Raw genomic sequence first — 17,800 nt, 5'->3', positions numbered from 1 at the left:
AGGTAGACCTAGTGTAAGGGACACAACTCTTAAAAATCATGGGAACGTTTGTATTCAGCATTTTACATCAATGTCATGTAAGCATCAAAATAACTTAGATTAATTTCATTCTGTGTCAAATGAAAGCTTGATCGGTGAAAAAGAACATGATACAAAAATATCACTGACTGGACGATAATTGCATGAAATGCAGAATTGCATCTATATAAGTATATTTCCATCAAGTGACTTCATTTACATCATGACAGAGAAAGATTACTTTTTACTTGAAAAAGAAGTAAAATCAAAACAGGGTAGGAAACTCACTCAAATTCTAGCCAGTCCTTAGGTCTCACTAACCACTTCCGGGTCAAATGGCCACCCCCCTATGTAGTACCAAAAACACACTGAACCTAGACATATGCATTGTAAGTGCATTATTTGTGTGTATTATGATTAAAAGTAGTCAAAATAAAGCTGAGAATGTGTACTTTAAAATCATATATGTAATTAACTACAAAAGTGTATGAATATTGTTTACATGTGTGAGTAATTTGCCTCCATGCTGTCAGTTAGCAGAACAGGTAAAAATGTGGATTTTCAGTATTATTTATTCAAGTAAATTTTGTGAAGAATTTCTACTATGATCGTACCATTAGCATAATGATTTTGGAAGCCTTATTTTCCAAGCTTCGCAACGGTATGCAGCTTTAAGATGTCATTTGTCCTGGGAATTCACAGTGAGACTTTGAAAATTACTTTTTTAACATGTAAAGTAATGGAAACGTTAGAAGTGGTTAGTGAGACCTTAATACAATTTTTCAATATATTTACTATATGGCTATATTAATTATTGCTATAATTAGCCAGTCCTACCAAAAAATAGTCTCGGGCTGGCGGTCAGGCTACTATATCTAACTCTGAATCAAAATAAAAAGTTGATTTCATGGTCATAAAAACCCCAGCTATCCATTTTTGCAAAGTGAAAACGGGCCATATCTCCCAAATGGTAAATGTGCAATACATGATGACCAAACATGACTTACATTTTATGGTACAAATCATTTTAAAAGTGAAAGCTTTGAGCAAATATTTTTTTTTAAATACCATGTGAAACATGTGTAATGAACAAACAAACACTAGGATTAAAGACAGAAGGAGCAGTGGTACTGTAGAAGGAAAATTTTCATACAATATTTTCATTTTAGGTTTCTGCAATCAAACAATTTGTGCCAAGTTTGCAATCATTACTAAAATCATATTATATTTCACTTAAAATGATAGCATTAAAAAATACCTTGGCCAATCTAAAATTTGATTTGAATATTCTAGGGGGATTTTCAGAAAATGTATGAAAAGTAGCATAATGAAGAGTTCTGAATAAAACATGAGTTCTGAATAAAACATGAGTTAAATTCTGACACTGCTTTCTGGCGAATGACTTGTATATGTGTTCAGTTTAATTAGTTTAAACAATATTTTATTCAGTATCAAGCTGAAATGGATTGGGCAGCAGGCTACACCTATATAAGCCCTCTCCATTTTTAGCTCTGAAGGAAGGAAGACAGACAGACAGACAGACACACACACACACACACACACACACACATTTCTAACAGGTAAAAAAACAATTTTATGTTTTTACAGGTAGGTAAAAAATGCATTGCCCCATATTATTTTCTATTCCTATGGTAATTTGCTGTTTTATTTTTAATATTCTTCGTGTTGGAAAAAAAAAATATTCTGTTCCACACAACGAACTAATTACAAATTTTTAGATATGGATGATTAGTTTAAACCTTATTAGTCTGATAAGGTAAGGAACTGTTTAACCAGTATTTATTATTGGAAGAAATGTTATAGTGAAATCTGTCTGAACTGTATGTCTGATAAAAGAGCCGAGACCCCCCTCCCCCCACCAAAAAAAAAAAATCTGTCTAGATCAGACATTAGACAGCAAGTATTCAATCCCCACCAAATTTGCTTTTATTTCTAATTCAATGACAGTAACAGACCACAAAAACAGTCTTAGATTGTGATTTGGTTATATGAATGATATGGATTGTGTATAAAATTGGCACTTTGCAAGAATTACCTTCCTTGAGTTGGTTTGATTTGGTTTATTTCAGTGGGAGGTAAATGTATGGTATTCTCAAAATTACACATATGATACAGAAAGGACTATTGTTAAGTGAAAATGTAGCATATATTGACCGAAAAAGTTTTTGTTCGGTGTCTTCTGTACCATGACTCACTTCAGCATTGGTGGTGTCTGAATTTTATATGGACTGGTACTTAAGTACTTCCTTAACAGATCTGCTGAATTTATCATGTTAATGTGCTTGATTCTTTCTGCTAATGATGAAGATCTTACATCATGAATATCAAACTTTCAATGAATGTAGCAGCTAAGACCCTTCAATGAAATTGCCAAAACAGCTACTTTCAGGACTTTAGTTAATAAATTAACATAGTTTCTGTGAAATATTGATAGCCTAAATCAAATGGTATAGTGAAACTTGTCTAAACCAAATCCCGAATAACTTGAAAAACCTGTCTTAACCAGACACTTGATATGAATTTAAATTTAAACCTTGATAAACTGATCAATGACGAAAAGTGGGCTTGGTTTAAAAAGATTTCACTATATAAGACTCGTCAGCTACATAAGCACATCTTTTATGAAGGTTTTTTGTTTTCTATCACAACAACAAAATCAACTTTGACAATATATACAAAAGCAAGAAGCCAGGACAGGTGGTTTTAGGAAAATGGTTTTATCACAACCAAAACAAGTTACAGCATAAAGTGTAACACACCTTATCTACTGATTTATTTATAGGGAGTAATATAGTTAACTTCAAGAAATAGATTTGATCTTTCCTTGATTGAATGAACGATTTAAGAAACATAGATTTAAATATCTATAACATGTTAGGAAGTTTAAAGCTCCTGCTCAATTGTCCAGCTAACTACCTGAGGAATTTTACCGAAATATGGTAATTTGCTTGATGGAAGACTAACTGTATCTCCTGATGGTAACTATATAATATGCTGTAATTAGCAATATCATTCTAACACACTTTAGAGAAAAAGCAATAAGCAATTTCCTTGAAATGCAAGCCTGTACAAGTAATACAAAAAAAATCAACAACATCTGGATAACAAACTTACTTGCTTCTGGTCGCAATCTTACTGTAAGTATTTGACAAAACAATGTGATTCATCATTCACGAAGAATAGGTTAGAAATAATATGATTTTAGGATTTGCCTATCAGGGAGGGAGCTATTTGTACTCAAATTAAATTTAACCAATTGATAATGAATGGTCATTCTTTTACATTGCTGGTGTCTTGACTATAGAACAGGAATATGTGAGACTTTCTAAAACACATGATGTATGTCTGTGTTAAAAGTTCAAACGATCACATCCTAATTGCATACGTCACTTTGGAAATACATTTCCCACAGAAAGATGTTGAACCATTCATGTTTTGACAGGATGTTGCTGATGTTCCATCATTATCATGAAGCCAATCAAAAGTTAAAGTAACCTTCCACTTAAGAATCACTGGGAATACAATACATATCCATTTTTATTTGCCTTTTGAAAAACTGACATAGCAGCTTAAGAACATTTTTAGCATTATGATAATTACCAGACCTTAAGAATAATTTTTCATGCAATAGTCAAAGCAACAAATATCGTACAATCAATGCAATTAGCTTCCTTCTTAGTAATGAAATGTTTTTGATTAATAATGAAGTAATGATAAGGCCAAATAAAAAAAATATGTGCAGTTATGGTCACTTCATAGAGAAAAATAGGGTCAGTAGGTAGGGATTTTTTTGTAGTTATTTTCAATAATTGATACTGCTTTTAACCTAAATATGAACTCAAATATTGTGTTTCAAAGATTTAATCTTACCTTTACCATAAATTCAGAACCAAGTAATGGTACAGGTAAGGAATGGAAGTGAAAAGAAAACTACCTGCAGTTAGTATTTATTTTATTTTTTTTTCATTTTGGCCAAAAAGTCTATAAGCCAATAAGATTGTTGGCAGTAAAAACTAAGGTCAGTCAGGAGACTGGAACGACACATATTTTATTATTTAGCCTCACATAAAACCAGACAAAATATGATGAGAATGAAACAGTGCATGTATGTATAAATTTACAGCAAATAATATAGATCACTTCAAGGAATAAAGGTGGTCTTCCCTAGATTAATTGTCAATCACATGATGAACTACTGTACCACTGACAGTAAGATTTAAACTGTCTACTACATTTAGATTAAAATACATATAAATTGTTAGGAAGCTGAAATTAGGTGAACAACCTAAGATATTTCATCAGGTAATGGTCATTCAATCAAGAGAAGACCAACAACATTCCATGAAGTAAACTATATTACTTGCTGTCATAATATTCAGGCAAAATAAGCTAATGAGGGGGACTGAATCAATCTAAGCCTGAAATTAACATTAAATATGATATTTGTGTGATTTTATTTGCAATTCATTTCACGTGATTATCATGTGAACTTTTATTCAACTAAAGGCAAAATTATGTTAAAATTATGGGAGAATATCGCTGCAGTGTATGAAGATATATATATATATCCGTGCAAGTATGGTATGATAGTTCCCAATGTACTTTTTCTTGGTAGAAAACAAGAGAAGAAATTCTGAAAAATTCTACCTTCTGAACAAACCTACCTGGTTCCATTGGCTGTTCATTAACATATTGCATGTCATTTCTGGTAAGTGGGTGTGTCTGGGGTGGAGGAACAGCAGGGGGAATGTGTGGAGCAGGTGGTGGTGGCAGCGGTGGGAGCTCTACAAACAAAATGTGAATGACATATAGCTAATAATAGTTTGGAAATAGACAACTAAGTACAATTTCAACTATTCTAACATGAAACTTCATAAACCTCATTCTTTTTGAACTTAAGATATTGTTTGATGGCTTATAAAGTTTCACGAAGTATAGAAAGTGATATGATTTTTCTTCAGAATATTTGTTAAGTCTGGAGATTTTTCTTATAATCTTTAGAATTTAGACTATATCAACCTATCAATCTACCAAATAAATACATATCTTCTTAATTAGCATGATCTTTTAACAAGCAGGCAGGAATGATCTTATAAGCATTAACAAAGCTAGTACATGTATTACCCTTTTTCTGCAGATCCTTCAAATTGATATAATCCTCTTCCTTCGCCTTCTCATCAAATGGCTCTATGGTCTGATCAAAAATGTGGATAGCAGCTGTAAATGCATTGTTTAGTAACTGAGAAAGTATTCATAAGAATCCATAAAAGCAATGTAAAGTTCAAACATTCATACCAAATTGAGGATCTCAAGTACATGAATACATTTTTTAAGGAACTAAACAATCATTATATTTACAGTACTCACAACACTTCAGTAAAAAGTAAAGTACTCTTACTAGGTTTTTATTTTTATATTCTATTTTAATCTAAAGTTGAAATTAAATTTATTTTTAATCTCAGACTAGAAATACTGTGAGCAAGCTCACAAAGAGAATATCTCCATGCTTCAAATGCAATTGATTTTATAATTTGAGGGTTAAACTTTTTCCCTTTGCAGTCCCTGAACACTAACTATATTCCTTTCAGCACATCTATGTATGCTGCAAAAACTTCATATAAAGTTTCATCCAAATCCCTTGAGCAGTTTAGGAGGAGTTACAATTACACAGGCAAAATTATTTCACATGATTTTCACCTGAATTGAGCAAATAAACTAAGTGACAGAGTTCATGTGAAATTTGGGTGAATGGAGCCTTCATGTGAAATTCACACGAAATGTTCACATGAAATTCGTGTTAGTGAATTTCACATGAAAATCATGTTAATTTCATGAGAATTTCACATGAATTTCATGTGAAAAATATTTGCCTGTGTATGAGGTTTTAATATATCAAACCCTTATACTAGATTATATCCCTTTGGAGTCCAGACAGTAACTATATTTCTTCACGCACGTCTACAAATGATGCCCAACATTCCTATAAAGTTATATAAAAAATCCCTTGAGCAGTTTAGGAGGATTTGCGCTTAAGAAGTTTTAACATGTTAAACCATCAAGTTTGATTATTTCCCTTTGGAGTCCACTGACAGTAAATGCATTCCTTTATGCACAGCAACATATAATGCTCAATTTTCCTGTAAAGTTTTATGAAAATCCCTTGAGTTGTTTAGTATGAGTTGCACTTACAAGAAATGTGGACAAACCAAAGGACTGAGGGGATGATTCCTATAACTTTGTTTGCTGGGGTATTATAAATGCTACAAACAGTTTTCATAACCTAATTAAAAAAAATAATAAATTGATATAATCTAGCTAAAATAATTTACTACTCTTAAAGAAATGAACAATATACTGTAAAAGTATTAATTTTCGCTATGTACTAATTTACACTACTTTTATGGTGGACAGAAAAGCGCAAAAAATAGTACCAGCAAAATAGTTTTAACATCATAGAACGCTTGTCATTTTTTGAAACCGCAAAAACTGATACCCGCGAATGAGACAGAATTCGCGGAAATTAGCAACCACGAACATTAATACGATTACAGTAGTATAACATAGTACTCATGTATATGTATATATTACTGGCATTCTATTCTATTGGATATGAACAGGTTGTGATGTGGGGTACATGGGGGTTGATTATTGTGCTTAACCAGTGAAGGTCTTTCAATAAGTGGTAGTGAACGGAACAGTTCAGTACATCCAGTTTTTTTGGTTGCTTGCTTGCCTTAAATGTGAAAATTGGTATTTTTGATCCCATCCTGATAAAGTCATACTGAAGACTTTAAAACTGTCAAAGTACATGGCATACTGACAATAAGTCAAAATTATGTGACAATATGCAATGACATGGCTTCTTGAAAGTTTTTGCTTTCATCAGTTGTTGATTTATTCCAAGAGCTTTAGTGCAGAAAGCCTGAAGTATGTATCTGTCAGTAGATGAAAAACTACAAATCATTCAATCTTCAGACTCACCTTTGGTGTTTAAACATCTTTCTAAATCAGATATTGTTGGTGCAAAATGCAAGTGGAAAAAAAAGTTTTAACATCTATTTTAAAGCGGAAAATTTGCAGGGAAATGTGTATAACATACCTACATAAAATTTGTCATCAACTTTTCAAAAAATAAAGATACTTATAAGTTATCAAAACTCATAACAAATGACAATATTCTCATAAATATTTTTTTTTTTATGTAAACGTTGTTTTGTCGACATGCCAATGTAAAATAGTAAAAGAAACACCATGATTAAGTGATACTTGTCTGTCAGTACCCCATGCAAAAAAAAAAAAAAACATTCAACAGACTAAATTGAAGACAACAAACCTGCTGTCTTGATATTAGTAGCAATATCATCCATCGTAGGTTTGCCGTGCCGATTGGGGATATCCTTTGGCACCCGCTCTGTGTGGTATGAATTCCGAGAAGCAAGGAAGTTGACTAGTGGCAAAAATAGCAGTGTGTTCATAAAAAGCTACATAACATACTAAAATTAGCTATGCAAAACAAATTATAAGCCATTTAATTCAGTAACATGCCTTGTAAAAGTGGTTATATTTTTTTTGATCTTCTAGTACTAGCTCCATTCAAAGAATCAGGTTCAAATGTTTTGATAATTCCGTCGCACATTTACTCCATAAGATTAACTTGCCTAAAAATATTGTGTCTATGGTAACCTGATCAAATAGTCTTATTCATCCTGAAATCTCTAATTTTGTTTTAATTCTGTAATAAAACAGTCAAACTGGAGTGCGAAAAAAATTCACTTTATAAATTAAAATATGCAAAATAGTTATCCTAGAATAACTTTAAAAAACCTACCAGTACTGATAATTTGATTAAGAAAAAAACATGCAAGAGATTACCAGAAGAATAAAACTATTAATAAAAACTTTGGCCTTAAGAAAGAAGAAATACAATTAAAATGTCCCTTTGAACAATATATGGCATTATAAAGAACATTTAAGGAATGATTGTTATAATTATTATAACTGAAATAACCTCCATCATGTGGTGCACACTAAATTTGCGTAGCAGGTTATCTTAAAGTGCGCACCACGGGCATTAAGTTTATTTCAAACAGACCGAAAAAAAATTAACAGTCATTCCTCATAATTTAATTTAAGTATCAAATTACTACACATGTAATTTTAAGTGTGCACCACAGGCATTAAGGTTATTTCAAATAGACCAAAAAAATATAACAGTCATTCCTTATAATTTAATTTAAGTACCAAACATTAACAAGTAAATCATTAAAAAAAGTTTGATGACGTCACAGTCACTACCAAATTTGGTCTATAAGATGATAAACGAAAAAATTTGATCCAATCAGAAACCGTATTACTTCTGAAATTAAATTATTTTGCAATAATGTTGCTTTTCAGAAAAGTACAAGTGTTTAAAGTAGACATTCATTTTTAATTGGGAATAGAAAAGTGCAGTCCAAATCTCATGTCTATAAAAAAGAAGTAAAATCAATATTTTATATTAGAGAATTAGTTGTATGTTTTTTTTCTTTATTTTGACGATTAAATCAATTTAAGTTATTTTCAACATAATGAAAATATAACACGTGCAGAGTTTTCATCAGGAAGTCTGAAAAGACTTATGCGTGAAAAAATACTTTTATGGGGTAGGATTAGACAAAACCATTCTAATATGTAGTACTGTAACTTTTTATAAAGGAAATGAGATTACAACAAGGTTTAAATGAAAGGTGTAACTAGTAATGATGCCTTGTAAAAATAGTTATAAAACTAACAACTCTATATTAATACCCCAAGCACCACCATTTACCACCTTCAGAAAAGTTTAGCCCCTATAATAGGGCTTCTGTTGGGATATTAAATGACAACTCACCACATTGTATTGCATTTGATACCTATGGTCACATGCTAAATTACAAAACATCACATCATGAGGAACAACCCATCAAACTCAAATTTACTCAGAAATATCTTTCACACTTTTTCGGCATTCCAAGAAAGATAACTACAATTTATTGAGAAAAATATTAACTTCACCTATTCATTTTCCACAACAGATAACTAATACATAAAAAAATTGGTGGGAAAAAAAAAATAAAAATAAAAAAATACCCAAAAAGAACTAGCTTTGACAATGCTTTAATATTCCAAGAAAGACCTTTCCAATTCATCCAAAAATTCTGTGAGGTAACAGAAATTCCAACTTGATCTGTATTTTATGATACTAAATAACTCTGCAAGGATCCTTTGATATCCTCTAAATTTATTATCTGGAAACTGTCGCGGAACTGACAGAACCATGGGTTAGTCATAAACATTAAATTTGTGTAAATAGTTGCAAGTATAATTAATTGCATTCATTAGATGTGTTTTAGGGGGAAACAATTTTTTTTTTATCTACACATACAATTTGAACCATTTCCCTACCAAAATTCATCATTATTTGACCACTATGGACTTCTTTTCATAGCATCCAACCCTGTTTTAAGGTTTAACACGGTTCATCTAATAATTTAGTAAAACTAGCCACTAGCAAACTAGTGTATCAGAGTCCATTTATCCCAAACTTTGATGAAAATCACATTTTCAACCAAAATTGAAAAAAAATGCAAGGTAACTGCAAATCAAGAAATGTTATGTAGTAATCTTTATTTTTGATATTTTGTTTAAAATTTTATTGTAAACAGAAATTAACATGTAGCTTTTCATATATTCCTTGTTCTTAGGAGAACATATATATATAATGTACTGTAGAATTCAAAATTAAGGGAGATAACTCTGCAAATGACACTGAAACACAATATAAACTATTGAATTTTCAATGTAAATTATCTCCTAAGAGCAGACAGATTGGAATGAATAATAATACATTTTATCATATAGACCCAGAAAACAACTTATTGAAAAAATAAAAATGTGTAGCCTTTTTTAGGTGTATCACATACTACCGAATTGGCATGATTCTTAAAAAGAGTGCTACTTCAAAAAGTCCATCAAGAAAAAGCCCAACAAATGAGTTGCCCTTTAAGGTTATGAACTTTATTTTCATTGCTAGTTACACCTAACATGTATATTAGAATCCACTTTGTATCATGAGTGCAATACATTTCAGAGTATAATGTGTATTTAATTTATTTCACTACGTCTGTACAACCTATAGCAACATTACACAGAACTACAGTACTTTTCCTCACCATGCTTAGCTGTGTTTGAAGAAAAGCAAAAAATAAAATACTATTGTCACAATTTTAACTATTATATGATAATTTAACGAAGTACATAATTTTTTTGAAAAATCAGTCTAAAATGTGTCATAAACACTGCACATGTAACTATGAACTGTAAAACAAAAAGTCATTTGTGTCATAAAGATATTTTGGCAAATGCATCACCTTTAAAAACAAAATGGTGTAATCACATCTAGGAATACATAACAAAGTACTCAGAAAACAATGAATATCAAGGCTTAAACACTCAAGAAAAAAAAAACAAAAAAAAAAAAGTAGAAAAAATAACATGCTAATCCTTCCTAAACCCATTGCATGCAGATATTTATCCACCATCAACGTGCCTTACATTCTTATAGCACACTAAGTATTGTCAAACTTATCACTTTGTGTTGCTTAAACTATTCTAAACATGCAAAATCTGCATGCCTTTGTTCCACCCAATATTCATTTGACCACATGACCAAATTCAACCAATTTTTCATGCAAAGAGTAGAGGCTCTAGAAGGGTAGCTCAATATGTAATTGTACATGAAAGTAAGTCTTAGCTTTACCCTAACTCTCTACCTCTGAGTACCAGTCCATATACAATTCAGACACTGCCTACGCTAGATGTGATTCATGGTATAAAAAATTCACCAAACAAACAATGCTTTTCCTTTATTTATATGCTTTAGGTATATTTTTTTTTCTAATGAAAATCCTTTCTATAAAAAAAATCTACATTTTTGAGAGAACCATACATTCATCTACCAATATTAACGACCAACGCAAACAAAATCAAGAACAATAACTCTTGCAAAGTGCAATTTTCATACTGAAATACACCAACCAAACGACAAAGATTGGTTATATGGTCTGTAACTGTTTCTGAATAAGAAATAAAAGTGATTTTGGTGGGTTTTTGACTTGCATAAATCATCTCCTGTCTAATCTGTATAAAGGTTTTTTTAAGAAACAGAAAGAAATTATTCTCACCATCTTTTTCTGCTGATGATTTTTAACAAACAGGACTCAAACCTTCTAGAGCCTCCAACACATTTTCATTTTTTTTCTTTCAACTAAACTTACAATTATCATACTCATCTTCTCTTGCTAAAATTGTCAACATTTTATACATGATTTTTGTTTACATTAATTTTCATTAAAAGTAAGATCCCTGAAGTAAGAGGCAATATGGTCCTCTTCTAATCAAGTATACAACATGATATAAAACACCTCAGAATATCATGTAAAGTTACAGGCAAGAGCATGGGTTCCATATGCACTTACTAATGCACTAGAAGTCACATTTATACTTTGAGAAAATCCTCTATCTTTATGGGGATACTCAAAACAAATAAAATAAAAAATCTCATGGTATACACATGATACAATTAATTAAGGTGTTTCTTGCATAAATTCTATAATTGTTGATCATATGTTCCAGCTGGCTTAAAACTTACATTTAGCACTTGAAGGGGTCACTGTTTGAGGTTTTGGATATGATTTCGGTCTGGCTTGGAGAGGCTCTTCATAGTCTGAAAAAAATAAGACTAAAATGCAAATTTGCAATTTACCTTGAATTTCACTAGTTCACCATTCTATAGAAAGAGTAATCAAGGGAACCAAGGTTATAGCGGTAATCAAAAGAATGCAATCCAGGGACAAAGACCAGACATGGAAAACAGACACACACAACAAAGAACATAAAGTAACTAAAATCATACATACAAAGTAACAAAAGTAAAAACATGATTTAAAATATTTAATTGCAATAGAAGATCCACTATAGTACATTGTAAATATGTCATCAAGGATGAACAAAAAAATCATAGAAATTATCAATTCAGATTTCAGCTCCATTTGCTCCCATTGCATCTTCAGTAACCAAGGGTTCCGGTCCTGTCCCAACAGGACTGGATCCCTTGGCTAGTGAAGATGCTCCAATAGCAATTTCTTTGATCATACCTCAGTTGACCTTACAGTAAATGAAGAACTTTTCTGGAATGGATGTGAATGTGAAATTGGTCTATTGAAATATTGACATTTGACACTTCTATACACTACTACAACAAACAATGAATAATTCTAATGTGAAAGTGTTGGATACAGGACAATAGTCTTCAAAGATAAATTGCCTCATCAACCTTCAGTTACTGTGAAAGTACTATTGTTTGTGGGGTACGAATTGTCGTGGATTTGTGGGTAGGTCAAACCACGAAATTCGGTTCTCAACATATAGTAGATTTCCACTGCTCTGTTTATACTGAAAACTTCATAACCATGAATTCAAGAATCCAATAACTTGTGTTTCTCCCCTGATCCATGAAAATTGGTATCAATGAACCAAAGTACTTTCACAGTCCTTTTTTTCTCAAACTTAGAATTTGGCAATTTTAAGATTTTTTTCCTCACCAACTCCTAATTGTGGTTTGCAAAAAAAAGTTCACACATAAAGATTAAGTGTTTCAGAAAATAACCTTGACCTCAATAAAAAAAGGAGTTAAAATCTACCACATCCATGAAAGTCTAAAGCAGTGTGAATAAACTTAACTACAAATTAAAGCTGAAAAATGTGTAAAGAAGATGTAGATATTTTTTGGTAAATTTGTTTGTAACTTACATGACATCATATGGTAAAATTTTGTATTATCTAATTAAATCAGAAAAAAATTATAAATCAACAATCCCCACAGAAAATATAAAACCTGCTATCATCAACTGAAACTTTTTAAGCTTCAAATGATTTACTGGTCTAATAGAAAACAAATAATTTAATTAAATACTTCATGTAACTTTAGTCTAAAGCATATTTTTATGTCTGAAGCATATTTTTATTAACAAGCAAATGTTTTAATATATATTATGATCATAACATAAATATAAGCTAAGAAAAATAAAAACTTTCCATGAAAAAAAGAAGCCACCACATGTTAAGTAGACCAAATTGGGTACAGTAGTTATTGCTAAACAGGAGTTAAAGAAGGTACATAATTGAATTGTTGTGACAAATTCTGCTACAGTCAAAAAATTCTACCTAATTACATATAGCAGGTAAGTAAGTAAATAAGCAATTACCTGGAGGAGGCTCAGCCAAAACATCAGCCACAGAATCTGTATAATAACAGTCAGTATGTTAGTCAAATTCATCAGCATATGAAGACAGGTCATTCTAAAAACTGACAAGCATTTGTACCAAAGATAGCAAAAGCATATTTTCTTTAGAAGATCTAATTTTTTGCAATTGGATAAATTCAGAAACTGTATGGAATTCTGGGATTGCTATAGTTCATGATACACCTGATCAGTCAAGACATATTTTAAAAGAATGCTGTGATGATGGGTCAAATTTCTGACTTGGTCCATCAGGATTTTAATACTGCAAAACATGTCTAAACCGAACCACTTTTGGGCATTCAAATAATTTAATTTAGATGGATGTTCGTTACCAAGTGTAGAATACATTAAGATTGATATAAAAAGGACTTTTGAAAGTGTCTGGTTTACACAGGTTTTCAGATTTTCCAGGGTTCTGTTTAGACAGGTTTTGCTATATTTTCATGTCCTTTTTTATCAGAATATCAATAATATGGACAATACAGACCTTCTTTCAATGGGTCTTGAACTATTAATGTCTAAGTGCTGCATTATCCTTAGTTAGGTAAATAATTTATTGAATATGAAAAAAAATACCATAAGGTAAATTGTTCAGCTTTTTAATGTGGAAGTTCATTGTCTGGTTTCATAAGAAATCTCAATTTGAGATTTTCCTCAAATCTTTCCTCCACTCAATTTTCAAACAATAGGATAACTTGAAACTGAGGATGTGACCAAATTCTCAACTTGAGATTTTTTTTATGAAATCCATGCCAGAGTCCTTAGAATCCCCTGACTTTACACAGAGATTATCAGGTAAATCAAAGCATTATATGAGCAGCCAAATAAAAAAACATTAATGCAATGTACAAATATTTGTTAGAAGTATGCAAGAATGATGTGCATTTTCTTCACTTAAATTATCACATGTGTGTTTCTAGTTAATTTGACATCTCAGTATGTTGATAACTGGTCGGAGTGCATGAGTTTCAAATAGTCTTGATTTATTTTGGTAAATATACTCCTGAACATTACTGTAAATGCACTAATTTTCGCGGTGGACAGAAAACTGCAAAAAATAATACTTGCGAAATTGATTTTAACACAATATAATGCTTTTTTTGAAACTGCGAAAATTGATACCCACAAATATGTTCTCTTGATAGAATTGGTGAAAATCAGCAACTGTGAAAATTAAGATGTTTACAGTATATTGCACAAGTGTTTTCAGTATTTCAACCAAGCACAGTGTTTCACATTTCTCTTGCAAAAACTTTTTCTATCCAATAACAACATATCTGTCATGGGAATGTCGAAGAAATATTAATCCAGGTAAGATTAAGGTGTTATTCTATATATATTTTATTTACCAAAACAGTCTGGCAAGTTTTATGCAGCTGTGAGACAAATTTTATTTTTCTTCACATGACATAATATACTGCTATTCAATATAATTTGACACAGTGTTTCAGTAACCACACTTTTTACTGATGCAGTGATTTCTCACCTTCTTTAACTGTAAAACAATGACAGATTTAGCATAAAATTAAAGTTTGTTTTTGCCTTCAAAAACATATGTCTTCACCTTTCCAAAGTTTAAAGGGTTAAACTCCCATAAAATTCAGTGGATCATAAATTACTCCTACCTATCATGTCTGAGGCCTCAAAACGATAAAAAAAATGCCGTTCATTGACTGAAATTTAGAAAATGTCCGATGGACATTTGCTAATTTCAGACATAAAAAAACATGTTTTTCATATTCAATGTTACCTGTAGTCTTTTTGTTAAATAGCCAATGGATTATTATTGCTTTCTAAACATCCTGTCTAAAAAATCCCTTTATAGTTTAATGGAATAAATTATCTGATAGAGGTGTCATGCTTTTGTACCAATTTTTTTAAATATTTCAAATTTCATTTGCGCCAAAGACTGTAATTAGGTGGAAGGTAAAAATGTGGAAAGAAAACCACATGGTCGGAATAAAACCATGTTTATCAGCACAATTAATACTAAGAATTTTGAAATATCACTTGGTGTAGAAGTTGATCTCCCAAATAAAATAACTCCATTTTTAAATGATGCAAGCAACATTTTTGATAGAATGTAAGCAGCTGAATGTTAATCAACGTGGATGTGGTCAAGTGAAAACAATGTTTTTTAAAAATGATAGAAAATAAAAATGGCTTTCGAAGACTACAGAAAAAAAATGTTTTTATAGTTTCTGTTCTCTGAAATTTAGTGCATGATGCACAAAATCAGCAATAGTGCCAACTCTTACGTATTTTGAAACTGATTAGGCAGCTTTTTTCCTTTGAACTATTGTTTTCTCTCTTCAATCTCACAGACCTCACACAAGTTTTACGAAATTTAGTTAAGAAAATTCCAAGAATTTATGCTTACAAAGACATGACAGACAGACAGAAACAGAAAGCACAAAAACAATATGTCTCCCTACTAAAGAGGCGGGAGGGGATATATAACTACCATTACTTCTAACAGATTTCCAATTGTCCTTGGCATCACATAATACCCAGATCATTCAAACTTGAAATAAAAAAATAGAACCACAAGTTTATTGCCACAGACCAATATTAAAATCATTTAGAATTACTGGTTCAGTTGTATCACATAACAATGTATGTATCCCTTAAATCTGATTCGTTCAAATATGATGACATTTACACTCAGACCAGCCATGGTAATGTTACCAAGATGATTTTCAGTTGTTGGTAGTTTGACAACAACCACAATTTACCAACAAATTTCTTGTCTGAATTTCTTCTGAAGCATAATGCTCCCATACCAATGTTTGTTTAAGTTAACAATTCCAAGGAATGACATTTCTGTCAATACAGAATTTGAAAAATACAATGATCAGTTTTTTTTTAAAAAATTGGCACATAACTACCAGTAGCAACAAAAATGGCAGATTACAATGGAATTTCTTGTAAGCCATTATAAAAAAATCTTTTGTTATTAACCATATGAACTGTAAGTATGGATGTTTGGTTTCAGAAAGGCGTGAGAAGAAAGACAACTTTGCCTCAAGAAAAGAACAGTGAAAAAAAAAAAAATAATAAATCATTGGCATGAACTGACGTAAAGTATAGAAACCAAAACAAACCTTAAGTTTATCCATATTAGTGTAAATCCTACTTTGTTTTAAAGTCTATAATATATTAATCAGATGGAAAATAACAATAAAAAAGCCCTAATATTTTCAGCACTAGAAGGAAAATATCTTAATGAGGCTAAACTTGAATTTAAAAATGCATTTTTTTATCAAGTTTGATCAATTTATACGGGTTACATCATTAAAAATTGTTAGTGTTTCTCTGGCGTAATAAATCAATGTATTTTCTAAAGTAGCTTTCCTTTTTAATATCAAGTTTTATTTCCTCTAGTTTAAACATACCTATGGGCTGTATTCTGCCAGTATTGTAAGGGTCCTCCGCCATACCAAAATCAACTGGACAATTTGTTTTCAATGGCATTGTAGCTAAAGCACCAGATGTACGAGTGAAGTAAGACATAACTTCTGTTAAATTTCTCATGGCTTCATGCTGAAAATATCATATTCATAATAATAAATCTCATATGGTAATGAGTGTATAACTTGTTGGAAATACAGAGTAAAATTTAAGACAACAACACTCTTAGTGCCCTGAAACTAGTAGATAAATAATTCTATCACTAGGTGGCACTGAGAGTTTTGTTAACTTTAATTTCACTCTTTATTACTTCATGAAAGACAACTAATAAATACTCCTTGGTATCCACTCCCAGATACCCCTACCCACCTGTATCACAGTCAGCTGACCCCTAAGTATACTTTCCCAGATAGCCCTACCTCAGTCAGGTGTTTGTTAATGGTTCCAAATCAATGGAAATAAGAAAGTGATACATCATACAAAATTTATTTTATTGAAATATTTCAAACATTTGTAAAATCCCTAAGTTATTATTTAACTTTTATGGTACATGCATCATAATAGAATAGGTAGAATATTTGTGATAGATATGGGTTGTTAGTCATATTGGAATCTGCACACACTCCATATCAGTCAATCAGGTTATTATAACAGGGATGCACTCTAAAGCTGAGATTCAGAACTATTGCCAAGTTCAGTATGCAATTTCTTTTATACTTACAGGATTTTCAACCTTGATTTTATAGCCTCTATCAACTCGTATTACTTCATAATGCTCTATAGATGATTTTCTGAAAACATGAATTGTGACCATGTAGTTAGAAATAAGAAGCTTTACCAAGTGCAGCATGATATGACTGCAGCCAGTTGAACACTGTTCACTTGGTGTAAGTTTGGACATAACATTAGTTTTTGACACTCAGCAAAGGGATTAAGTTCATTCCTGACACTACAAATGGCTCGGATACCTATTGCACAAGATTCTGAAATTCAATTTAAGTTAAAAGTTCTGCTTTCAAGGTGCTTTC

General features: G+C 31.3%; 1 protein-coding gene across 23 annotated transcripts in view; it reads right to left on the bottom strand.

Moving 5' to 3' along the window:
- LOC148621378 (uncharacterized) overlaps positions 1-17,800 on the bottom strand; it is a 63,618-nt gene that overhangs the window by 15,609 nt on the left and 30,209 nt on the right. For 6 of the 23 annotated variants that reach the window (XM_088575638.1, XM_088575647.1, XM_088575648.1 and 3 more), the window contains 11 exons: positions 17,494-17,563; positions 16,757-16,904; positions 13,323-13,358; positions 12,868-12,897; positions 11,708-11,782; positions 11,334-11,357; positions 7,373-7,486; positions 7,139-7,159; positions 5,164-5,256; positions 4,704-4,823; positions 3,154-3,174 (listed from right to left, as the gene is read on the bottom strand). In XM_088575638.1, the coding sequence (XP_088431764.1) occupies positions 3,154-3,174; positions 4,704-4,823; positions 5,164-5,256; positions 7,139-7,159; positions 7,373-7,486; positions 11,334-11,357; positions 11,708-11,782; positions 12,868-12,897; positions 13,323-13,358; positions 16,757-16,904; positions 17,494-17,563 (752 nt within the window). The remainder of the gene's footprint in view (positions 1-3,153; positions 3,175-4,703; positions 4,824-5,163; positions 5,257-7,138; positions 7,160-7,372; positions 7,487-11,333; positions 11,358-11,707; positions 11,783-12,867; positions 12,898-13,322; positions 13,359-16,756; positions 16,905-17,493; positions 17,564-17,800) is intronic. The other 17 variants (XM_088575641.1, XM_088575640.1, XM_088575642.1 and 14 more) reach the window with 17 other exon arrangements.

Source organism: Perna viridis, chromosome 3 (genome assembly GCF_037379345.1).
Source record: "Perna viridis isolate PV_CMFRI_1.1 ecotype Kerala chromosome 3, ASM3737934v1, whole genome shotgun sequence".
Taxonomy (NCBI): Eukaryota; Metazoa; Mollusca; class Bivalvia; order Mytilida; family Mytilidae; genus Perna; species Perna viridis.
Note: the sequence above shows the minus strand (reverse complement) of the source record. Positions and strands in the feature narration are given on the sequence as shown.